The sequence below is a fragment of the Scomber japonicus genome, chromosome 9 (genome assembly GCF_027409825.1).
Source record: "Scomber japonicus isolate fScoJap1 chromosome 9, fScoJap1.pri, whole genome shotgun sequence".
In the NCBI taxonomy this organism is placed as follows: Eukaryota; Metazoa; Chordata; class Actinopteri; order Scombriformes; family Scombridae; genus Scomber; species Scomber japonicus.
This window is the reverse complement of record NC_070586.1, coordinates 3,861,924-3,888,960: the sequence shown is the minus strand read 5'-3', so window position 1 is coordinate 3,888,960 and position 27,037 is coordinate 3,861,924. Positions and strand designations below refer to the sequence as shown.

Sequence of the window (27,037 nt, the reverse complement as noted above, 5' to 3'; positions counted from 1 at the left end):
AAATTACTGCAGTATTATAGTGATGTAGTATGCAGTATTACAGTAAAAGTACTGCAGTATTATAGTGATGTAGTATGCAGTATTACAGTAGAAGTACTGCAGTATTATGAGTGATGTAGTAATATTGATTTTAATTATGCAGCCCATATGTCAATGGGGTATGTATATGTTGAAAAGGTTTATTTACTTGATCAAGGAGAAGTGAATGATCAGTACACATTATGTTCTGATGCTTCCTTCAATTCTGAAGTTTCTCTCCTCCGGGGATAGACTGTAAACCACACAGATAATGCCCAAGGTTGAGCCATGCCCAAATATGGGCACATCTAACACATCTACAATATAGCTACAGAATTTAGTCTACTGGTCTATAGACAAAGCATTGCTTAGACCTCACTCAGGACCTTTGTCCTCCATCAAACACTATATCAAACCTCTGACTCCAGTTGCCTCTACCCCGTTCAGGGAAAACAGTCAAAGACATATCTGACCTCGGCTGCTATAGCAACACTATCACAATGCTTCCACATGAGCAGACTCACTGCTTACCACTATCTCAAGGGGAGACAGTGTCTAAACCTATTATTTGGTGAGGCCTTGCTATGACCACAAAGCCTAGTTTGACCCAGTGCATATTAATGATGGAACATTCCCTAACAATGTAGTATGCAGTATTACAGTAAAAGTACTGCAGTATTATAGTGATGTAGTATGCAGTATTACAGTAAAAGTACTGCAGTATTATGAGTGAAGTAGTATGCAGTATTACAGTAAAAGTACTGCAGTATTATAGTGATGTAGTATGCAGTATTACAGTAAAAGTACTGCAGTATAGTGATGTAGTATGCAGTATTACAGTAAAAGTAGTGATATATTATTATTTATGACATCATTAGATTATTAATAGTGAAGCATCAGTGTTAGAGCAGCATGTTACTGTTGTAGCTGCTGGAGGTGGAGCTAGTTTATACTACTTTATATACAGTTAGCTAGTTTACACTACTTTATATACAGTTAGCTAGTTTATACTACTTTATATACAGTTAGCTAGTTTATACTACTTTATATACAGTTAGCTAGTTTAGTCCAGTGGTTTCCAACCTAGGGGTGGACCCCTTCAATGGTCAGCAGATGAATGTGAGGGGTGATGAGATGGTAAATGGGAGAGGAAAACTTTGATTTTTGCTGATGCGAAGCAACAACTGGATTTAGCTGAAGACAAAGGATCCTAAATGGGCCGCATGAAGCAAGAGGGGGAAGCGGAGGGAGCGCACCTGGGACGCCAGGTGTCACTGTTGAGCCCTCTGGAGGTGTCGGTCTGCCAATATAACACTAATGAAGGAGAGAACACACCTGATGCTCAGATAACGTGATTACCTCTATCTCGCCTCACATCAACCAAGTGCCGACTAAACTTTGGATTTTAATATCAAGTCCTGCGACCTCAATAAATTGATTTTAAAAGATAAAGCAGTATCAAAGGAGTGTCAAATAAGTAAAAGTACACATTTTATAGAAAACCGGGGTAAATACCAGTCAACCAGACTTTCTGCAAAATGTGTACTTTTAGCCTACTATTTAGCTTTTACTATGCGCGTCTGATAATAGGATTTAAAATGCGCGATGTTACTTGTAATGGTGTGTTTTTTACCTTGTGGTGTTGACACTTAATCATAATCTAAGTAAAACTCAGAGTACTACTTCCACCACTACAGGTCAGCAGAGACTGTAATATGTGTCCCTGAACATGATCATGGAGCCTCAGACTGAGTTTCGTTTAAATCGCTTCAGTTATTGATGAAATGAAAGTGAAAGTAAAGCGACTCTTCCTCCGCGGCTGCCTGCCGTCAGTCAGTCAGTGTTTGGACGGGACGGCTGGATGATGGAGGGGTCTGTGTGTGCCCCGGTGATCGTGGAGGGAGACTGGACTCCGGCTCAGACCAGAACCGTGAACAACAAACTGAAAATTTACTTCGGGAGCAAGAAGAAGTCAAACGGGGGAGACTGTGTGGTGCAGCTGGAGGAAGCAGCTCCGAGGGCCGCAGTTTACTTCAATTCAGAGGAGGGTGAGTCTCTGTAGAAAGCTCCAACACAGCGGGCAGGTTTACTTACAAGTCTGATTTTAATACATTATAAAGCTGTAAAGAGTCAAATAGTCCAAAAAAAGTAAAGTGACACCGAGTTTAAACACGTTTCTGCAAGTCACGATGGATGAAAACAGAAAGTAAAACTGTGACTCGAGTTTTGACACAATGAGTCTGTTCACTGTTGATCAGTTTAAAGAGTGAATTCAGCTTGTTTGGTCTTATTTCTATCTTTAATCTTGAATTCGAGCTTTCAGCTCTCCGATTAGCTCAGCTGACACATTTAAAACATCACAGCTGTCAATCAAACGTCTATAAAGTGACGAATCATCAGTTGTAAGTTTAAACAGTTTATATTCTCCTATCACTATTATATCAAAGTCAGTTTATAAAAACACTGAGTGTCAGTGAGTTGGCTTCCCAGCATGCACTGCAGCTCTTCAGGTCCTCCCTGTTTCAAGATGAGTCACAGCAGGAAAAAAACATCCATGTAGAATTAACTCATAAAACACATGACTCAAGATCAGTGATGGAAAGTAATTAAGTACATTTACTTCAGTACAGTTTGAGGTACTTGTACTTTACTGCAATACAGTTTGAGGTACTTGTACTTTACTGCAGCACAGTTTGAGGTACTTGTGCTTGACTGTAGTACAGTTTGAGGTACTTGTACTTTACTGTAGTACAGTTTGAGGTATTTGTACTTTACTGTAGTACAGTTTGAGGTACTTGTACTTGACTGTAGTACAGTTTGAGGTACTTGTACCTTACTGCAATACAGTTTGAGGTACTTGTACTTGACTGTAGTGCAGTTTGAGGTACTTGTACTTTACTGCAGTACAGTTTTAGGTATTTGTACTTTACTGTAGTACAGTTTGAGGTACTTGTACTTTACTGCAGTACAGTTTGAGGTACTTGTACTTGACTGTAGTACAGTTTGAGGTACTTGTACTTTACTGTACTACAGTTTGAGGTACTTGTACTTGACTGCAGTACAGTTTGAGGTACTTGTACTTTACTGCAATACAGTTTGAGGTACTTGTACTTTACTGCAGTACAGTTAGAGGTACTTGTACTTGACTGTAGTACAGTTTGAGGTACTTGTACTTTACTGTAGTACAGTTTGAGGTACTTGTACTTTACTGTAGTACAGTTTGAGGTACTTATACTTTAATGCAATACAGTTTGAGGTACTTGTACTTGACTGTGGTACAGTTTGAGGTACTTGTACTTTACTGCAGTACAGTTTGAGGTACTTGTACTTGACTGTAGTACAGTTTGAGGTACTTGTACTATACTGCAGTACAGTTTGAGGTACTTGTACTTGACTGCAGTACAGTTTGAGGTACTTGTACTTTACTGCAATACAGTTTGAGGTACTTGTACTTGACTGCAGTACAGTTTGAGGTACTTGTACTTTACTGCAGTACAGTTTTAGGTAATTGTACTTTACTGTAGTACAGTTTGAGGTACTTGTACTTTACTGTAGTATTTCCATGTGATGTACTTTCTACTCCACTACATTTATTTAACAGCTTTAGTTACTTTTCAGATGCAGATTTGACACAATGGATAATATAACAAGCTTTTGAAATACAACACATTGTTAAAGATGAAAGCTCAAACCTGATGTAGCCCAAAATGCTTTGCAAAGGAAAATACAATACAATGAAATATCCAAATAAAATTATACATTTAGTAAAAACAAGTTAAAAATAAATATGTGCTTTATTACTTTGTCCTGTCTAAGAATCCTGTAGGATTATTATTTTTTGGGAAACTTCTACATTTTTCTGACGTAAGTGATTGATGTGATTTCAGTGAGAGAGCGAGTCCTCGCCAGGGATGACCATCAGATCACCTTGGAGAATCAAACCTTCAAGTTACGGCTGGTTTCTGCATCAGTAAGTAGAGTTTAGATTCATAAGAAGGTTTGAAGGGTTAGGGTTAGGGGTTATGTATCATTTTAATCAACATGTTAGAGTCAGATTAAAGGTTCACCATCTTACAGACTGTCAGTCAATCAGTCAATCAATTTTTATTTATATAGCACCAAATCACAACAAAAGTCATCTCAAGGCACAGAGAACAGGTCTAGACTGTGCTCTTGAATTTAATTTAAAGAGACCCAACATTCATAATCTCAGGCAGAACTGGGCTCTAGAACTGGCTGTCAGGTGTCCAGATGAACAGTAAACAGGTTTTCCTCACTGTAATCATCCCTCCTGTTCATACTGACTATTAAAACATCCCTTTAAAAGCAACAGTTATATGTCACTCTGGATTGGTTGGGGTCACATGATGTAGAGAGTGAGCTTCACGCTTGAATCCTGCAGGTGTTTTTACCTTCATGTTAGTGAAAGATATCACTTAAAGGAAATGTTCACAATTCTTCAAATGTGTCTGTAAAGCAGCAGTCAGGTGTTTATATGAACAGTGAAAGAGGTTTTTCTTGCTGTAATCATTCCTCCTGTTCATACTGAATATTAAAAGATCTGCAGTCATTATAAAGTATCTGATCAGCTTCTATTGAGCTTCAGCAGTGTGAGCATCAGATTCCCTCTTAGTGTTTCCTGTTGAGCTGTGGTGGAAGTATAGTAACAAACAGACTTTGCTACTAAAAACACTGTAACGCTGAAACATAGAAGATGAAGATTTGACTCATTTGGGTGCTGAAGCTTCATATCACTTCCATTATAAACATTATGAAGGATCTAATGGTCAGTATGAACAGGAGGAATGATTGATCAGAGAATATTGACTGTTGGTTGTGCAGCAGACTTTTCCTTCACTTCTGAGCTGATGGAAAATTCAAGTGATGATGTCATGATAATCTGGTCTAAAAATAGATGAATCAATCATACGCTGATTGTAAACTGATATGAGGAATGTGAAGGCTGCAGCACTTATTCTTTGGTGATAAGTTGAGCAGAGTTCAGATGAGCTGCAGGGAGGAAACATCCTGCAGGAAGGAACAGTGAGGTCATTCTGAGGATTGGACGGGGTAGTCAGAGTGTGTTTTTAATCATGTTTGTGTTTCTTGTTTCTTGTTTCCTTTCTCATCCCAGATTTCTACATTTTCATTAATTCACTCATTTGATGTCTATATGGCTCTTGACTCTTTATCAACCCGTCATTCAGCAATAGATTTTACATAATACTCATCTGACCTCCCCAAACACACCTACCGAGTCTGTGTGACGGCTTTAAACTGAGTCACCTGCTGCTTTAAAGCTAAATGTAAACACATTCCTGTTTGTGACGGCAGCAGGAAGTTGGACTTTAACACTGTTCTTCTTCTGCTGTTGCTGTCTGAGTGTAGGTGTGGTTCCTCTGTGATACAGTGATAACCTGACTGACCGGCAAACAGATTAATAATGAACTAATGATGATGATGTGATGTTTCACTGTGAGGTTTAGGAGACTATAAAAACACCAAGGTGAATACTAGCATGTTGAAGGACGAGTTCATATTTTCACAACAGTCAGGAGCCCAAATGAACATTGGAACCTGTTTTTCTTGCTGTAATCTTTCCACTTGATTTGACTAACTCTGCTTCACATCTACTTTTAAATGACTGTGTGGAAACACTGTGGATTTTATCCTCCATCACAACATTGAAAGCACATTTGACGTTTATCAGTTGTGTCTTAAACAAAATGAACATTAAGTGGTGTAAAAAACTTTTAATAAGTCAGTATGAAGATGAGGAATGAGTACAGCGAGGCACTGTCCATATGGAGACCTGACTGCTGGTTTAAGACTTGAACATTTGTGTATCTGTTTTTTTATTTTATTTTTTATCTCTTAAACTCGTTCCTGTTTATTGCTGCAACATTCAATCAAATGGAGATATTCTGGATGTCTTTTACATCATTTCAGACACATTTCCTCCAACCTGAGCCTATTTGACATCCTTAGAAATAAGAAAATGTAAAAGTTCAGTTTGTAAAAGTAGATCTTTTTAGAAACAAGAGATCTTAAAACTCTACATAGACTGGGGAAAAGAAATATTAAGCGATGAAACTAACTGCAAGAGCCAGTTAAACATTAACGTATTGAGCAGCAGTAAAGTCGTCATTGGATCTTTATATCATATCATATAATTTTATGAGTGTTCAGATATCAGACAGTTAGTTTTGTTTTTCTAGGAAACCCTGACGCTCATTTTGTTCTTTGCATATTATATTTGTATGAATGTTTTGATTTAATTCTCAATAGTTTTAAAGCTTTTTGTTTGTCAACTAAATGCAAATGAGTGGATGGAAAAATCTTAACTTTAAAGGACCATTCCTGTGTTTTGTTTCTTTTAGCCCATTAAAGGGTTGAAGGTTTCATTCCCATGAGTTCTCTATCAGGTCCATTATAAAACACATTATAAAGACCTTTAAAATAAGATTGGTGATAAAGAAACATTTTATAAAATCTGCAACAATGAAAGTTAATCTGGGAATGTTTTGATAATTGATTTATATCTTTCTATCATTTTGGTTTGTCGGTTGGATACAATAGCATTTGGTGACATCAGCGAAAACAAGAGGAAAATATTTTGACATGTTATGGACAAAGCCAAATAATTAAAAATAATCTGCAGATGTATTGATCATGAAAATAATAATGTATATTATGTGATTTACCTAAAGTCTCACTGTGTGTCCATACAGTATGTGAATGCATTTGCTGAGGAGATATTATAATAATATATAATATATATATTGTTGTTTCATCTTATTAGCATGTTCTTTATAATGTGCTGAATGATATCTGAGAACTACTCTTCTCACACTTTTCATGACTGGAAGGTGAAATTGTGCCAATAGTCTGAATTCCCACTGAGACGCCCAAACTAAACTCTTTACAGTCTGCATGTAAAACAGATGTTTAGACTTTTTTCCATCTGCATCATATCATTCTGTTTTTTTTTGTTTTTCCTCCTCAGACCCCGACAAACAGTGACGATGTCTCAGGTAAAAGTTTGTCCTGGTTACCTGGTTCAGCTTTGATGGTCACATTAACGTCACATTGATTTACTCTAATCAGATATCGACACAAATCCTGCTAACATAGAGTATGCTTGACAGAAATTAGACATTTTATAAACAGATTGATGTTTTATTTCTGCTACTGTGTTCATGTGTGCAGATGAAACAAATGAAAACAAATGTGATTCTCTTTACTCTCAGATTCATCGGCAGATTCAAAGACACAGAAGTCAGAAGTTGAACCTGGAAATGGAGCTTCTGCTGAGAACAAAGAGGGTAAAAACGAGCATCTGTGTTTATAAAAGAATAAAACCTGAATGAAGTTTAGACTGACAGAAAAAAATGTCATTTCTCATCACATGATTCATGTTCTTGGTTTTTGTGACACTTTCAGCCACATCTCATGACTGTGTCAAGCTCAGTTTTCTGCAAATTTCCGGAAAGGACTTCATGTACTTAATTTTATGTTTTATTGTATTGTTCAGATATCACATTTTACATTTGTTTTGGGCTGCATCTTTGTGTGAACAGGGCTACAGATCAAAATATTAATAATAATTTGGCACAATTATAGGTAAGGCAGAATTCTACCCGGTCTAATGAATTAATTATTCAGTGTAATGTATGAGTCCTTCAGTCAGTTCACAGCAGGTCAGCTGGAAATGCAAAAAACGTGTAATGGAGTTTTTGACAAATACATATTTCTTTGGGTTTAGGTAGAGTAGTTTCTTTTAAATCAACAACTCTTTTCAATCTCAACACTACTAAACTTGAATAACTGTCTCAGAAGTTTCCTCATAATTAATATTAAATTATATGGAATATACCATTCTAGGAAATTACAGCATTAGGAAGTAACCTGTGAAATATACCATTACCCAGCTTTACTTTATGATTTTTGCATTGACTTGTTTGTCCAAATTTTCCTTTTGTAATGTTCAAAACAAATGGAGATGAATTCCTTTAATGTAAATAATGGTAGAGAAGGCAGATGATGCAGGTTTTTCTTTATCTCCTCAGAATCGGAGTCCGTTCAGAGCGTTTCGGTGGTGTTGGACAATGTCTCGGACAAAATGCCTAAAGATCTGCTGTTAATGCTGGTGGAGAACATCTCGGGTTTGGACGACAGCAGCTACAGTCTGGAGATCATCTGGGAGACAAACCAAGCCGTGGTCACCTTCAGCAGCCCTGCAGGTAGGAAACATTTGGAAAAACTTAATAAACAGTTAATCCAGGCTATTTACTGGTAAATATAAAAGATGGAAATATGTGATTGATTACAGTAGCATCTTCAAATAAGGATAAAGGAAAAACACTCCTAATGTTCCTCTCTTCGTAGAGGAACATGCCTGGTCCTTTATCACCACGTCTGTTTGCTACCGCCGTCGAGATGCACTTTAAAAGCAAAAACAGCTTTCCTATTGAAGGACATGCACAAATGTTAATGACTTTTAGTATCTTGGGGTTGAAAAATAACACTACATTTTTATTAGTTCGAAAACTTTTGTATTTTTTGGTTAGATTGTTGATCAGTTGGTTCATCACATCTACCTTCATCTAGCAGGAAAAACAAAACAAAGAAGCTGTTATATTGTCAAAGGAGGTGGTAATATCTTATATATCACACCGTCACGTTACGTATTCTTAACATGTGTATTTGTAATTTTGTAGTAAAACTCTTTTTGTCCTTTCCCCCGTTGAGCCGGTTCCAGTATTAAAGGTATAATCTTCTTTTTTTTGCAGATGCAGAGAAGTTCCTCACTGTGAGTCAGAGCAGCCGGAAGCTAGAGAAACATGAACTGACCGCCTGGCGGCTGGAGGCAGCAAAGAGTGTCCGAGTGGAGGATCTTCCTCCAAATATAGTTAAAGGTACACACAGTGTTAAAATCACTCATCATGTGTCACCACAAACTAGTCTTAGGCGTAGAGCAGTGATAGACAAATAACAGCCTGTGGGTCAAATCCAGACCTCTAGAAAATATACATGACCGCTTGTTGAAAGCTGATATTTTCACTTTAATATTTTACATAAAACTTTTACATTATTCTTTACAAATTAAGGTAACAAAATAAACACAATGTGTAAATCTCAATGAATATGTAACTTCTATACTGTCCCCTCAGCAGAGTTAGGCTCAGTAAAGTACATCCAATAAACCTACCAGCAATAAAATGTCCATATTGTTTAAACTCCACAACTTTATCCTATTCAACCATAACAGATTTATATTCACACTAATAAATAGCAGTTAAACAGAAATTGTATGTTCATGCCATTTGTTTTCTAAAGCAACCATGTAGTGACATTTTCTGCTTACAGCATTTATGCCATTGTACTTAAAACATTTCTAATTCCTTTCCAGACATGTTGGAGCTGTATTTTGAGAAGAACTGGAGATTGCCAGATCATATCACCATGATCCCGGATGAACAGGCCGCCATTGTCACTTTCAGTGATTCTAAAGGTTTTATATTTAACTTGACTACTGATATTATGATGACCCTCTGTGTATTCTAACTTTTAAATGTTTAGAAGTATCGTCTCAGTGCGTCTCATTAAACTAAATTTATAAGGATGTGAAGTTTCTGGTAACCTCTTAGACTTTGAGACCAAACAACAAGTAATATACTATTTGGCTAAAAGTGTGTGGACACCCAGATACTCCACCCATATATGAGCATAACAAAGAGGTGATAAGGTCTGGCTTGTAGTTGATGATCCAGTTCATTTAGAAGGTGTTGGATGGAGTGGAGCTCTGTGCTCTGTACACAGGGACATTGTAATGTTGAAACAGAAAAAATACATAAACATACATTTTGTTGTAAAGCACTTTGAGCTGCATTTCTTGTATAAAAGGTGCTATACAGATAACCTTATTATTATTATTATTATTATCATTATTATTATTATTACTATTATTATAAACTGTTGACACAAAGTTGGAAGGACAGATTTGTTGGAAATATTGGATTCTGTAGAATAAAGGTTTCAGAGATGTTAGGATAAGGGTGTCTACATACTTTGGGCCTTACAGTGATAGTGACAAACTTTAAACCAACTCAGTATTATCTAAATGCATTTTAGCTACAAGTAGATCACTTACCTGAGCTTTCTCTCTCTATTCCCTGTGTTGCTGCAGTTGTGGAAAGGATTTGCATAAAAGTAGACTATGTGATGAGATCCATCCCTGTGAAGATTTACCCTTACTACGAGTCTCTGAGCACTGCCTTATACGGCAAAGAACGACCAACATGGAAAATGCCTGAGCCCTTCACAGAGTGTGTTCACCATGCTGTCTGGAAATTCCTCCTAATGAAGAAACTGTTAAAAACCATCAACAGTCAGATGCATCCATACTTCTGCAGTGTAGACTTGGACAACCACAAAGTGAAACTCAGCCCTCTTCCGAGTTTGTTGAGGCAGAAAGATCTGACCGCCAGAGATGTGGATAACTGGATGAGTACTGCCCAAAACGCCTTCTGTCAGCAAATGTCTCAGTACACGGCCTTTGAATGTCCAGCAAACGCAGCTGCGTGGAAAGCTGCAGAAAAAGACATACGCTCAGTTGTCAGGGAAGATGCCTACGTAGTGCTTGATGCATCCAAGGGGATTTTGACCTTGGCTGGCCAGGCTGACAGGATAAAACAAATCAGGGCTCCTGTGGAGAATATCATTCGTAAAGCCATGAGTGGGATTGAACGGCACACAAATGGTGTTTCTGAGGAAATGATATTGTCCCCTGCAATGTTCTACATCCTGAAGCAGGACGGGTTGCAGAAAGCAGCACAGGACATTTCCCCAGAGATGACCCTCTCTTACAATGATAACACACAGAAGTTAACCATCTCAGGACTCCCTGCAGAGGTTTTCCAGACAAAATCATGGATCTTAGAAAGAAATATGCAAATGAGAAAAAAACACCTGGATGTCCACCCAAGTCTTCTAGACTTTCTCAAGAATGTTGATCCCATGGACATGTCCCAGGATCTGTTCACATCTCAAGGCATCAGTGCTATCTACAGCGTTGAGAGCAAAGGGGTGTTCCTGTTGGGAAGCTCTGACCACGCCCTCGATGACGCAGAGAAAAAGATAAAGATGGCTTTGTCTTCTCACACTCTAGATGTTGAAGACCAGGAAGTTCTGAAACTTCAAAATTGGGTTAGCCTGAATCAAAAGCTGTTGGACACCTACAACTCCTCAAGGAAGAGAACAGTGGCCATTCAGTACCACCCAGAGAGAAGAGACAAAGTAATGGTGGCTGGCTTTCTGAATCCTGTGAAAGAAATCAGCCGCAATCTGAAGGAATTCATTGTGAACTACTCACACGTTCAAGAAACCTTTCGTGTTGAGTCCTGCGCTGTTGTTCAGTACATGGACAAGAAGAAAACACAAGATTGCTCCAATATTGCCAAAGATAACAGTGTGAGAGTCGATTTTGATCCAGAGAGGCCAAGAATTATCATTGCTGGGGCTCGTCTTCATGTTCACAAGGCCAAATCTTGCCTTAAGGAACTGACTAGTGCTCTTTTCACTGACGAGTTCATTGTGGACAAGCCTGGAGCTAAGAAGTATTTCCAGTCTCAAGGAAGCCTGTTCCTCTCTACAGTAATGACAGAGTTCAGCTGTGTGGTGGTGCTGCGTCCAGATAACCAAGACGATGAAGAGGAAGAAAACTATGAGGAAGAAAACAATGCATGTTATTGCAAAGTGAAGACTGCCAGCGGAGTTCTCGTTTCGGTGAGCAAGGCCGACATCTGTAACTTTAGCGTTGATGCCGTGGTCAATGCAGCTAATGAAGAATTGCAGCACATTGGTGGCCTGGCGTTAGCGCTGCTGAAGGCTGCAGGACCACAGCTGCAGAAACACAGCGATGATTACATTGCCAAACATGGAAAACTGCGTGCAGGTGATGCCATCGTAACAAGTGGATGTAACCTACCCTGCAAACATGTCGTACATGCAGTTGGTCCACGGTTCTCTGACTTTGACAGGAAGACGTCAGTGTCGCGTCTGAAGCTTGCTGTTAAACAAAGTCTAAGAGAAGCAGAGAAGGTGAGCTCCTCCACCATTGCTTTGCCAGCCATCAGCTCTGGTGTGTTTGGTTTTCCTGTGGAGCTCTGTGCTGAGACCATATCTGAGGCAGTGAGGGAGTACTGCGACAGTCCAGGAGGTCCAGGATCTTTGACTGAGATTCATCTGGTGGACAATATTGATAACACTGTGAGAGTCTTGGCCACAGCTGTTAACAAACAGTTCATTGATCTTGAACCTACAATGACAATACCACAGCATGTAGGCGGAAGAGGCCGTGGGGGTCCAAGGTAAGTTGAAAAAAAATTTCACATTATAATGAACTTTGTCTTTTGATTAAAATGACTACATGAATTCAGATATGGGTGAATATTTAAGGGAGCATTTTGCCATTTTGGGGAATCCTCCTGTTAGGTGCTAACGCAGAATCAGATGAAAAGGTGGATATCAGAGTCATCTCTGTGCATTCAGTTCAGACATAAATCTACTGGGCGTTTTTTTAAAAGGCAGAGAATTTTGTTGGCTCAGGAGCCTGGTTCTCTGCTGTGGTTATTCTGCGTCTTTTTGACCAGTAGAAAGCTCCTTGACCCCAACACTGTCTGATTTACATGTTGTATCTTGTTATCAAACAAGCCTGTTAGATAACCACCAATCCATCCAATAGGAATATTTTACTCTTGACCAACGTGTTGAACCAACAGAAAAAACAACTAACTTGCCTTTCCTAGTTCCACACTAGTAAGATAGTCTTCCATGAATACTGGCTGGGTTTAGATGACTGTAGAGCACAAGCTTACTGTAGCAATCCACTATAGGGTCAACAAATAGTGTCAGTGCTACTTGTTGCTAAAAACTAAAGGTCTCCATTTTAAAGTTTTATTTTTACCACTATTTCAACACACTTGTAGTACTTTATTGTTCCCTTCCCTGCAGGGGTCATAAGCGGGGTTGGGGTCGAGGGCGAGGTGGAAATCAAAGCCAGTCGTCCAGAGGCCATTGGTCTAATGAGAGAGGACGAGGAGGAGCACGAGGACGAGGAGGAGGAAGAGGAGGAGAACGAGGAGGACGAGGAGGAGAACGAGGAGGAGGAGGACGAGGAGGAGGAGAACGAGAAGGAGGAGCACGAGGAGGAGAACAAGAAGGAGGAGGCCGTTGGGATAACAGGGGTGATCAGAGCCCCAGAGGACACGCCAAGTCTGGAGGGTAGGACTCTTTCTGTCTCTTCTTGTTTTTTTCTCTCTCTTCAGGAAGGCTATCAAAACCAGGTCCAACATAAATCCTGGCTACAGAGTTGTGTATGATTAGAACATGTTTTGTTCTAATCAGACTATGACTACATAATCACTACAGAGGAATTTAATTTTATTCTTAGTCAATGTACACGCTGTATTTCATTGTACAACTACAATCTTTAATTGGCATCAAATGCTTTTGCTGACTCCCATTAATACGATATAAGTAGTTTTATTGTTACTGATACATTGTTTTGGTTTTTTGTTTCCTTTTGCCTTGGCTCTTATCACAATAATGTTTTGCATTATGATGTAACGCATTATGAAATCCTATTGTGGCCTTGGGAGTCTGTACTAGACACCGACATTTTCTGAGCTTTTTTTTTTGAGTGACAAAAACCTTTTACGCATGAATGTTCACTGTGATGACATGAGTCCTGTTCTTTGATTGGCTGTAGGCGGGGGGCTTCAGTGCAGACTACAGCTGAAGGTCTGAAGATTGTTCTCTGGGAGGGAAACATTCAGGACCAGATGGTGAGTACCAAGTGATCCTGTGGTGCCTTTTAAAGCATCACATCTGGATGCTACAGTTTTCTATAAACTGCCTGCTATAGTGTATGGATATGTGTAGCTCATCTGTTACAGCTCAGTTAACAAGCCATCTGTATAACTGTCAAACTCTTTGCTGTGGTTGTCTTACCATCCGTCTCTACACTGTCACTGTGCCAAAAATGAAATGCATTTTTGTTATCTATATTAATAATTTAAGAATACAATTTTTTTTGATGAAACTGTCTCTTTTAGGGCTGTATTTAACAACAAATGTTATTGTCAGTCAGACTAGTAGGTGAGGAACAACAAAATTAGAGAAATGTATTAATACAAATTTGGCAAAAACCACTTGTATATGAAAATGTTTGGTCGGTCTTGACCAGACTAGAAATGTTATAGTAGATTTGCTATCTAGTGATTGTTTTGTGAAAAATGACAAATTAAGTTTTGATGTAAAGTAAGACAGTAATAAGTTTCTTAATAAGCTTTCTGCAGTGTTTTTGATGGATTTCTGTCACGTAAATGGGTGGTACATGGTTTCCTATTTGATTAGTTAAGTAACCGTTGGCTTCAGTTGTAGTCCTAATATTTCTGTACAACTCTGTGGTTTTGGTCCACAGACTGATGTTGTCGTCAACACCATCTCAGAGAACATGAACCTGAACCAGGGAGCTGTTTCTAAAGCGATCCTGGAAGCGGCCGGGTCCAGATTGCAATCAGCTGTTCGGTCTGAAGCCGGAGCGACCACGCTGCGATACGGCGACGTCGTTGTCACTGACGGCTTTGACCTCACGTGTAGGAAGGTCTTTCATGCCGTTTGCCCCTTCTGGGACAACGGAACAGGCCAGGCAGAGGAGGTAAGAGGGTCTAACTAATGAGGTTATGTTTTGGGTGTTACACTTGCAGCAGAGTTCAGCATTTAGGTTCAACCATGCGCCTGACTGACTGATAATTGTCCCCATTAATAAGACGGATATAGCCTACTCCTGCTTCATGTATAATTGTTGTTGGTTTTTTTTTAAATTAAAATTGACTGTCGGGTAGCTTAATTACACATAATTTCAGCACCATGAACTGTTCAAACAGCATGGTATTAATTCTTCTTCACATCAATCATTAGTAAGCTTCTATGTATTGAGACTTTCATGAGCCGGGTATTAAATCTACAACAGATTTGTGAAAAATATGCAAAAGTTTTCACACAAATTATGAAAGTCAGAAGGGGCCAAATTTTGCTAATTTAGCAAACCACTGAGTTACATTTAAAACATAATAGAGTAACGTAGTTGAAGAAATATTCCCCTTTAAAGGTTTTGAGCATTAAATACTCACTACCTGTAGGTCTGAAAGATTTGTGATTTTTTCAAATTCATTTCTCAGAAACCTGCACAATTTTGAAGCTCTGTAATTGGACGTTTGTTAATGAAATGCACCTTGGGAGATGTAGTTTGACTTCTCTGCTTGAGTGTTTATGTCCACAGGCTTGTATGTTTGTTTGTTTTTTGCCAAATAACCAGATATTATCTAGTTGCTTTTCTTAATGATTCAACCAGGAGAGCTTCATGTTCATTAAAGATTCAAACTGTCAGTCACACTTTCAATGGGGAAAAATTAGGTGTTACTGCAAGAGCCCAAGATAACCACTCCTGTTTCACCACTCAATTGGTGAAGCAATGCATTGTTTGGTGGGAAAATAGCTCTTTAGTAACATCTAGTGGCAGCCGTAGTAACTAGAGATTGAGAGATTTATAGACAAACAACACTTAAAACAGTCAGGTGTCCATATGAACAGTAAAGAGGTTTCCCCCTCTGTAATCATTCCTCCTGTTCATACTGACTATTGAAAGATCACTTTCAAATGTGCTTTCAATGTAAAGTCATTTAAAAGTGGATGTGAAACTTACACAAGGTTTCTAACTACAGTTGAAAAATAGTCTAAATATGGTAGAATAAATAAAAAGAACAATATTTTTCGATGAATTGTAGTTGAATAGAAGTATCATGTAGTATAAAATGGAAATATTCAAGTATAATACAACTACCTCAAATGTATACTTACAGTGCAGTATTTGAGTAAATGTACTGTGGCAGGCAGGAATTTGAACCAACCTTCCAGTGAAAGATCTCTTTATTGAACCTAATAGGATAGAGTATAGAATACAGTATACCACTTTATACCACACAAAACTTTGCCATCTTACTGCCCTGTGTCAGTCTTGTTCTCACTGTATCTTCTTTATGACTCAGGAGTTGATATCCATCATTCGATATTGTCTGGAAGAGGCTGAGAAGCGTCACATGACGTCAATCTCCTTCCCGGCTATCGGTACAGGCAACCTGAGCTTCCCCAGAGACCTGGTCTCCAGAGTCCTGCTGAAGGAGATCCACAGCTACAGCCGCAGAAGAACTCCTCGCTACCTGAGCGAGGTGGCCATCGTCGTCCATCCCAGTGACAGCCACGCTGTGAACGTGAGTCTGGTTTGATGAAGACAAAGAGAAGTGTTTAAATGTGACAACACAGATGAAATGTGATTCATCTAACAAGAGAATCACAGCACAGTTTGAAATTTTAAATACAGATACTGCACAAGCTGTACTTACAAACATTGGCCTCACCTGGTGGACTGAAAAAATATAATCCAAAATGTATCTGAAGATTGAATCAAGTGGATATTTTCGTTTTTTAGTGCAAAGTAGTGGGTCAGACACAACAATTGTGCAGCTCTACAGAGCTTCTTCGCTTGTTTTGAACTCCCAGTTTTGGTTGATAAATTGTCGATAAATCATTTGAGTCAGCATTGGTTAGGGATGAGGACAACAAATTTGAAAATGGACATATTTTGGGCTCCTGAAGTTAGAAAGCAGTGAGGTTACCAGATCTCTGTAGCTGCTCATCTTTGCTGATGTCTTTGTAATCTATGAACAAAGGATTCTAAGTTCTGAACAGAAAGTGGGGTTTTTTGTATTGTTGGAAAAAAATCACATATTTATATTTTGGGAACATGTTTGTCAGTGTTTCACCAGAGAGTTCAAAGGTCAGACTGGTCCGAGGAACGTTCAACATGAAGCAGAGGATGTTAACGAGTCACCAGTTCGTCAATCACAGAGCCAATCACAACGACCCTCAGGTAAAAAGGCTCCTTTATCTCTAATTTTATCAACAAAATAATTGAAATAACACAAAACAGAAGCAATCTGTAAATGGGAGTTTGAGAATCTGAAATCTGTGATCCAAGATTTTAGAGACAGAACAGTGAGTTTATCAATATTACAGACAGAATGGTGACTTTAATCTGAATGTTGCTTTAATAGATAACTGGAGACAGAGTGGAGAGAGCCATAGTTCATGTGCCATGCAGAGAGCTTTCAGTCCAAGCAAACTTAACAAAGGACAATTGATTACTCCCTTAACCAATGAGCTTACCAGTGATTTCACCTACAGACTCCATCCTTCATGTAACACAGATTGAGAATTTGCTTTTTATGACTGTCCTCAGAGCTTCAGAAGCACAGTATTGGAACGTTTGAAACACTAATGTGAGCTCTATGTGTGTGTGTGTGTCTCAGCATCCTTCAGTCAGGTATCATCCCCCTCCCTCGGTATGTACCGGATGCAGATGGGTCAGCTCACCCTCGAGGTGTCGTCCGGAGACATCACCAGGGAGGCCAGTGATGTCATCATCAACTCCTCCAATAAGGACTTTAACCTCAAATCAGGTGACTGTTCCTCCTGGCAGCACTGGCCCAGTCCATGGTTTCTTCCTCATCTCCTTCCTGTGTTTGACGATGTTAACAATCTAACGTACCGCCTTCTACCTACTCTACAGTGTTCAGTCCTGTCTTTGGCTGTTGATACAAACACGTGAACAAACCACAGACACCTGACTCACCAATAGTCTTATTTACCTAATGATGGTTTAAGGCTGGCTACACTTTGTTTTACAGGTCCTTTCATTTTATTGTAATTTCCTGGAACATTTCTGAGTAATTCAACAGTCAGTATTTTTACAGAATGGATGGTGTGGTTTGGTACAAATGATAGGAAGAAGAGTACAAAAGTGTTAAGTGAATAGTCTGAAGTAGGTTTAACTGCTCGTAGAAAATGTGTAGTTTTCTGGTGCAAATTCATTCTTTAAAACTTTAAATTGACTTTATTTCTTATACAATACCACATAACATAATCCTTTCAAAGAAATGTAATAATAATTAAAGCTTGCCACCCCATGCATGTCGGTTTACAGATACAATAGGGCTTCGTGCTGGTCAGCGCTCGGGCCATGATTAACAGTTATACATAAACTACTTACTTACTATACATAAACTACTATTACTTTATTTTTTTACTTTATTTAATGGACCAGTAAAATAAAGTCTTATTGTGAAGCAGAGACTCATTAAACTCTTTTCTAATTCATCTATCCCTCAACAGCATCTTCCATTAGTTTTTCAATAATGAGAACAATGATAATGTTGTGTGGTGTTTTGTTTTTTCTTCATGATCAGTGACAAAATTATATATTATTTTTACACTTCGATTTAAAATTTGCCCTCTGACTTATAGCTGCATTATTTCATGAATCTGTTGCTCTCCTTATTATTTTTAGGAGTGTCCAAAGCGATCTTGGACAGCGCAGGATTGAAAGTTGAGCTGGAATGCTCACAGATCGGTACGTACCTGGAATTTACTACTATTTATTCACACTTTCTGTAAAACGTTTGTTTTCCAGTGCCAGGCTCATAAATGTCATTATCATTGACTTAAATTATGTTGTCTGAAGAACAAAAACTATTTACCTGCAGCCATTAGCTGAACAACACGGCATTTTTATTTTACAATTTGTTGTAATAACTTGTTATATTTGAACTGTCGCCTTCAATTAATGTCAGTGAGAACTGTGGCGTCGCTATGGTGACAACATGGAGCCTCTGAATCACGTGACAGCCCCTGAACCAATCATAGCACAGAACGGTTGAATTGTCTGAACTCTCTCTGTCAGCAGCTCTGATTTAGAGGCTTAGAGCTCCTCCTAGTGGCTGAAATTGAAAACTGCGCTCTAGTAGCTGTTGATGAACCCTTCATACTAAACTACTACGCTCAACTCTTCATTAAAGTTTTTCAATGGGAAAAAACAACAACAAAAAAACAACCACAGCACAAAGGTTGAAGTTAGTCCCAGTGTATGATTATTTGTTTTTAATGACACAACCTAACCCAAGGCTCCATGGTTCCTATAAAAACTAGACACTAAAACATAGTTATAATTAGAAAATAACAGGAAAACTATGAGATGGATCTTTTTAAAACAAAAAACAAAACAGAAAAACTCAAATTAAGCAACTTATTTAGTTTTGTGTTTTTGTTTGTTTTTTGCTATTGTGGGGACAGTCCTGTTGCTGTGTCCCTCTTTAGCATGTTTCAGTGTGATGTGAGATCCCTCTAATAGCTTTCTCTCCCTTAAATCCTGGCTGTAGTTTGTGGTTGCTCCTCTGATATCTGACTTTTTAACTCATGTTTTTAAATCCTGCCACAAAACAGTCTTACTCAGACTAGACCCTCAAGTGTTTGGTTTCCTCCTGTAGTGAGTTCTCCTGGTTACCAGCCTGGTGCCATGATCCTGACATCAGCCGGGTTGCTGCCCAGCAAAAACATCATTCACATCGTGGGCCAGAACAATCCTGCACACATCAAGGACATGGTTTACTCAGTGCTGAAGGTCTGCGAGGAAAACAAGTTCAGCTCCGTCTCCTTCCCTGCTCTGGGAACAGGTCTGTTCTGACTTTTATTACCTGAACCTGACACAGAAGCTTTGTTTCACTTTTACTGAGTGTGCTCTTAAGGAAAACTCTGCTCCTGAAGGAGCAGAAATGAGACTCAAAGTTTGTGGTTTCTTTCAAACATTTCCATTTTCCTCTCGTTTGTCCGTTATTCGCTCATTTTTACATTTCGATCATTTCATTGGTTTCTTGTGCAGCCATGTTGTTTGAGATTATTGGATTCTAATTCAGATTTCCTAATATTATTCACAAATGTCTCTGTATTATAATAATAAGAACTAAGATGTGATGTGCAGGTAGAGTAGATTAGGAAGTAGATTCTGTCAGTAAAGTCTGAAAAACTGAAATCTGCATAGTTTTTGTCATCATCACTAAAATTCAAAGTCATCAATCATTAACACCAGACCAGCTTCAAAGGACAGAACTGAAACACATATATTTTTAATATTTTTTTGATGAAACTACAGCGTAAATTATCTTCATGAATAAGCCCTGATATCTATACATATCATATATTTTCTATATAAAAAACAAGTTGTGGGAAGATGATTCCTAGTGATTTCAGTAAAACTGGACACAATTTCAACTTTTATAGATTTCCTTTTAAAGTCATTGAGTACATTCATGTTCCTTTTTTGTTTAGAAAATGTTCTACATTTTAAAAAAGCCTGTCACAATTTCAAATATCTTGTTTTCCGAATGCAGCTGGTGAACATTTGTTGGATAAATGACTTTCAAATGTCTACTAAAACTAAACTAAACACTAAACAATTAGTTTTATGTTAGCAATAGCATAGCCCTCAGGATAAACACATTACTATCACCACTGCTGTTAGGAGAGTAAATCATTAGGATGTTGTTAGTTCATTTGTTTACAGGTTATAAATTGGTGATTATAGACACTGCAGTCTGTAGAGGACACCAACAGGACTTTAGAGACACCACCACCTTGTAATGTATCTTAAGGTGGATCTCCTTGTCAAACCTCACATCATCATCATCATCATCATCGTCATCATCATCTTCCTTTCTCGTCCTTGTCTGCCTCTCAGGTCAGGGAGGAGTCGACCCGTCTGCGGTGGCGGAGGCCATGGTTGGTGCGGTGGTGGAGTTTGTGAGGAAGAAGCAGCCGAGGTTTGTTCGGAGCGTGAAGATCCTGATCTTCCAGACGGGCATGGTGAAGGAGTTCCACAAGAGCATGACGAAGAGACAAGGAGAGGAAGTGGAGGAGAAGAGCGTCTTTACCAAGATTAAAGGTATACAAGTGTTTTTTTAATGTTTTTTAATCTGTACCTTCCTCCATCCCTACTGTCTGTGGCTCTACTCTCCAAGCCTTCAGGGTCCTACTGAAGATGTAGTTTCTTTAAAATTGGCACACAAATATATGTAGTTCATTTAATTTTTTTGCCTTTTATTAAAATTTGTTAATTCGGTTTCATCATTTTTTCAGTGCTGACCAAAATGTGAGAAACAAACTGTATTATTTTATGTTGTTTCAGACACTTTCACTGCGTTGTCAAACTTAATTACCGGATCTGGGGAGGAACGCACTACTCGTTTGGTTCTGGATGAGGAGGAGTTTGAACCAACAGTATTTCAGCTGTGTGCTGATAACACCAAGGTTAACATGCATTTATTCACTTTATTTCTTAGCTCTTCGTTTTAAAGGGAGGAGAAAGTACACTGATTAAAACCTTCTTTCATCTACAGAAATGTAAAACTAGTTAATTTATTGAACTATTTCTTGTTTGAACATTTGATGCAGAGACTTTTTGCAGTTTCCAGAAGTCTTTATGTCACAGTAGTTGTTAGACTTAATGCCATTGTACCAGTGCACCAGTGCAAAGATCAAAACCAAACCTGTCTTCACTGACCATACATCTATACCAACTACACTATACAGTGGAGAAAATCATTATTTGATCCCCTGCTGATTTTGTAAGTTTATCCCCTTACAAAGATATGAGCAGTCCATCATTTTTATGACCGGTTTCTTTCATACACATAATGAGTTGAGATTAGGAGAACTTTCCTAAAAGGGACAGGACTAATTTGAGTGCCTCATGGCCACATAACTGGTCTGTGGGGAATTCTTGCTGGTTGGTAGGGGATCAAATACTTATTTCACTCAATCAAATACAAATTAATTGATAACCTTTTATTTAATTTTTTTCTGGATTTTTTGTTGATATTCTGCGTCTCTCTGTTAAAATAAACCTACCAAAAAATTATTGACTGTTCATATCTTTGTAAGGGGGTAAACTTACAAAATCAGCAGGGGATCAAATAATTATTTCCTCCACTATATGTACCTGACAACCAGATGCTGCAGACAAGTGCTTGGTGGATGGATAGACTGTTGGTTATCAAGAAATAGTTTCAGCAATTCTCTTTAAGAACACAAATGATCGTTTTTACATATCTGTTTCAGTATGGATTAAATAAATGAAGCATGGTATTTATTAAGCAGAAACTAGATGGACTGTATGGAAGCTTATTGAATTTACCAATGAGGAAAAAATTTGGAGACCTCTAAGAAATTAGAAAATAAGATCACATAATTACAATTTACAATCTGATAACTATGATTATATTTTTTCTCATTGGTGAGTTCAATGTGCTTCCATATTACTTCCTTCAATTAAAATATCAGGATGTAACGATGCCTCTTTGCATTCAGACACTTTAACCATTTCTCCGACACTACAGGCTGTGAGTCAGGCTAAGAAGAAAATTGAGGAGCTGATTGTGGCTGAGCAGGCGCAGCGAACCATCACCGACCCGTTCATCAGTAAACTGTCTCAGTCTGACATAGAGGAGCTGAATACCCTGCAGAGGCAACTGACTGTCAGCATCCGGCTGGATAGGAGCCGGGAGAACCAGGAGCCTAAAATCCACCTGGAGGGCCTGACCAGGGACGTGTTTATGGCTGAGTCTGCAGTGAGGTCAGTAAACGGCAACCAAATGAATTAATGACACAAAAAAGACAAAATCACAAAGTAAAGCTTCAGTCCAGAACACCAAATGATTTTGTTACTGTCTTTTTCTTCTTTTTCTGAACATTAGAGACATCATCCGAAAGGTGGAGAGGACGGAGAACGAGAGGAAAAAGGCCTTGCTAGTGAGTGGACTCGTCGAATGGCAGTTTCCACATCGTAATGGGACGATGATGTCGTTTGACATTTTCACCAACCTCATCCTGGAGGAGGCTCTGGAGAACAAAGAGAAGAATGTGAAAATCAAGATTCATAATGAAACATACACAGCTGATGTGAAGTTTAGAAAAGCTGTTTCAGCAAATGGACGTAAAGAGGTGGAGCTGCTTAGAAAAGACCTGAAAGGTGAGTGTTCACATAGTCCTGATTCAACCTGTTTAAACACAAACTTGTTCTTCTGCACAGTGGTTACTTTCTAAAACTAACAAGAGGAATCACTTATTCTATTGTTTTAACAATGTTGGTCCCTTTTATTGGTCAAATTGTTCATTTGGGATTATTTTTTGTTATATGTACCTTCAATGCAGGGACATATAATCTGAGTAAGTAACTTCAACCTCAAAGTAAATAGATGCAGTAAAAGACTGACCTGACTCACTGTCAGTTTGAGAATACAGTGGGCAATTGAGATGTTTCGTCCACAGTTTGTTCTGGAAGTCAATTTTTTCTGTGGACCTTGTATAAGAATGTTTTTGTATTATTCTCATGAATCTGATTTTGTTCCAAGTCAGATTCAACAAACTCTATTAACTGCCTGAACTTTCTGACTGAAATTTCTGGTTTCAATTTGATGTCAACCATTCCTGAGGTTTCATCATCAACATCATTTTTCAAATGCAAAAATATTCCCAAAGAGCTTCAAGTCCTGCTTTCAGAAATCATCGGACAAAAGCAGAACACATTCAGCAGTGTCAGGACCCCGAAACAGATATTTATTAATATCTAAATGTAGTTTCTGTAGGGAAGTTCCTGGTGCTAAAAAAAAAGTTTATTTCCTGTGGTTCCATATTCCTGGAACTTTTTGGTCGAAAAGAGGCTTTAGAGTGACTTTCTTTTTACAAAGTATAAGGCAGAGCCTGTCACACTAAACTGGTTTAGTTTATCCTTTGGCCAGTTCATTACAGATAGAATATTTGATTTTTTAACATCAGTTCAAATGTGTAATAAAAAATGACGTCAGTCTAAACATTGTTATGAATGATGCTCAAAACCATGAAATTAATATTCAGCTTACGCAAAATTGTAATTTACCTTAAAACAAGAACTCTTCTTATTATTTCATCAGATGACGCTGCTCTACCTGCACATTGGGACAATATGAAAGGCGACCTCCTGAAGCTGTTTCCTGTGACTGCTGGATCTAAAGAATACAACGATGTGCAGACGGAGTTGACAAAGACTGGCCTCTCTGCAAACATCATCAGTGTATGTTCACTCTCTGATCACCTTAACTGTATACTGATAACTGATAATTAGGTGATGTTGATTTGTAATCTCAGGTAACATTTGCATAAACAAATCCTACAAATAAAAAAGCAAAACACATTCATGTCCTGGCAGCTGAATAGTTACTGCGGACGCCAACAAACCTGATTTGGTTTCAGCCAATAACCTTTGTTGCATCTCTCTCTCTTGTTTCCTGCCACTTCACATTCCTCTATCCAATACAGAAAAAGTGACAAAAATTCTTAAAAAAGAAACTTGTCTTCATTCTGTTGGCAGATTGAACGGGTCCAAAATGAGACACTGTGGCAGAGCTACCAGCTGATGAAGAAACAACTAGAGGTGAAGAATAATCACAAAAACAATGAGAAAATGCTTTTCCATGGCACTGCATCCAACTCCATCGATCTCATCAACAAACGAGGCTTCAACCGCAGCTATGCAGGAGCACATGGTAAACAAAGCCACACACACACCCGTTAAACACTGACTCTATCTGCAGTTAAAGCTTCCATGTTGCAGTAGTGGCAGTCTTCTTACTGAACTTTCATGACTGGGAATCATTCATGTATACATTTAGTTAATAATGGAGCTTTCACTTATTTTCTGTAGGTGCAATGTACGGCAATGGGTCGTACTTTGCGGTGGACCCTGTCTACTCTGCGCAGGGTTACTCCAAGGCTGATGCCAGCGGGCATAAGCGCATGTACCTGGCCAGGGTTCTGGTTGGAGACTTCGTCCAGGGCAGGTCTGGAATGATCACCCCTCCCTCCAGAGGCTCTGGGAATGCAGACCTGTATGACAGCGTCACCGACAATCCTGCAAGACCATCCATGTTTGTCACCTTCAATGACATTCAGGCATACCCAGAGTACCTTATCACATTCACATAAACTACTATTATTCCTCTGTGCAACAGTTCTGATCAAATTCTACTGCTATCATTTGTTTTATTGTTTAAATTCACATAAAACTATTTCTACCAATATCAAGCTGCAGTTGCTATTTTCTTGATTTTGTTTCCAAACACTCATGAATAACTGTAGAAGAAACCATCACACTGTATCTGAGTATAAGATTAGTTAGCTGGAAAATGTTTTAATGACAACTAAAAAGACAAGCATTAAAACCTTGAATATAAATATTGTAACACACTGTCATTATTTTCATTCATCTGCAATTCATTACGCATTTTTTTGTTGTGGAGACATTTGGAGCTGTTTAGGACTGTTGGCCTCCACCCACACCTCCCTTGTCCTGACTTAAATTTCTTTGGAAATACACAAAACCTTTTACCCAACTGGGAAAAGGTGTGGTTTGAATGAATTAGCATTAGCTTTCTGGTATTTTCAGTCATACCAGTGTCACGGCTCTATGGATGGAAATGCTCTGTTGCTTCACCACTTTGACTGAAACATCTCAACACCTATCCCTGATCCAGAACCATCACATGTTCACTAAAGTTTTAAATCTAAATTCTGCCTCATGTGTTTGTCCTGAGCAGTATGACATGCCAGTACTACCATACTTACCCAACACGCTATAACCTTATCCACATCCACAGAGGTATGCTTTGACTTAAATTCAGGATGTCAGATGGAAGAGTCAATTTTATGACGTTATTTTGTTTTAAATTAATTTTATTACAATTATAATTTATCCAGTACATGTTGACAATAAGTGTCGCCCCCCGACTTTTTGCAGGTTGGGATGTCTGCAAAGCAGCCTGGCCTATTCCAAGTGTTTTCAGTTTCGTCCATTTTTTTGAGGGTCTGAAGTGTATTTCACATTGTAGCTGCAAAAGCTCTGCTGCCTGATAGCCTCTCTAAATCTAGTCCTTATAGTCTCTCTAACTCTGGTCCTTATAGTCTCTCTAACTCTGGTCCTTATAGCCTCTCTAAATCTAGTCCTTATAGTCTCTCTAACTCTGGTCCTTATAGTCTCTCTAACTCTGGTCCTTATAGACTCTCTAACTCTGGTCCTTATAGACTCTCTAACTCTGGTCCTTATAGTCCCTCTAACTGTGGTCCTTATAGTCTAACTCTGGTCCTTATAGACTCTAACTCTGGTCCTTATAGTCTCTAACTCTGGTCCTTATAGTCTCTAACTCTGGTCCTTATAGTCTCTCTAACTCTGGTCCTTATAGTCTCTCTAACTCTGGTCTTTATAGTCTCTCTAACTCTGGTCCTTATAGACTCTAACTCTGGTCCTTATAGTCTCTAACTCTGGTCCTTATAGTCTCTCTAACTCTGGTCCTTATAGTCTCTCTAACTCTGGTCCTTATAGTCTCTCTAACTCTGGTCCTTATAGACTCTCTAACTCTGGTCCTTATAGTCTCTCTAACTCTGGTCCTTATAGACTCTCTAACTCTGGTCCTTATAGCCTCTAACTCTGGTCCTTATAGCCTCTAACTCTGGTCCTTATAGTCTCTCTAACTCTGGTCCTTATAGACTCTCTAACTCTGGTCCTTATAGCCTCTAACTCTGGTCCTTATAGTCTCTCTAACTCTGGTCCTTATAGTCTCTCTAACTCTGGTCCCTATAGTCTCTCTAACTCTGGTCTTTCGCTGTGCTCAGTATGTGAGAGGGGGAGTGGCCGTCGGTGTTTAACCACAGTCAGTACTTTGATTAAATAAACCGATAAATGACCAAAAATAAACCGTTTTTACGTGATTACCTGTCGATGCTTCATCAGGTCTGAGAAGTTTCTCTCAGCATGAATAAAAGCGGCCTGGTCTTTTCTGTCACACCTCAGATTCAGTCAGTGCAAATGTCCCCATGCTAGTCCTCTTCAGAGCCATGTAACTCCGTCAGATCTGAACACACAGACACGACACACACATTGTGTTATTATCTATGATGTCCATCACGAGTTAACGTCCTCAAACCCGCTTAGAACTCAGAAAAAAAGACGTAAATTATGACCAAATCATTCCAGCTG

The 27,037-nt window shown here is 38.7% G+C and overlaps 1 protein-coding gene across 1 annotated transcript; it reads left to right on the top strand.

Moving 5' to 3' along the window:
• Positions 1 to 1,826: 1,826 nt before the first annotated feature.
• LOC128364626 (protein mono-ADP-ribosyltransferase PARP14-like) lies at positions 1,827 to 25,247 on the top strand. Its single transcript, XM_053325192.1, has 23 exons — positions 1,827 to 2,066; positions 3,906 to 3,988; positions 7,025 to 7,052; positions 7,269 to 7,343; positions 8,088 to 8,261; positions 8,811 to 8,936; positions 9,431 to 9,532; positions 10,208 to 12,389; positions 13,033 to 13,302; positions 13,790 to 13,865; positions 14,504 to 14,740; positions 16,131 to 16,352; positions 16,897 to 17,011; positions 17,451 to 17,600; positions 18,488 to 18,550; positions 19,464 to 19,649; positions 20,711 to 20,914; positions 21,158 to 21,279; positions 22,368 to 22,603; positions 22,725 to 22,999; positions 23,940 to 24,079; positions 24,377 to 24,551; positions 24,710 to 25,247. Exons 1-23 carry the CDS (start codon positions 1,880 to 1,882, stop codon positions 24,988 to 24,990), a joined length of 5,709 nt encoding a protein of 1,902 aa, XP_053181167.1. The 5' UTR covers positions 1,827 to 1,879; the 3' UTR covers positions 24,991 to 25,247.
• The last annotated feature ends 1,790 nt before the right edge of the window (positions 25,248 to 27,037 follow it).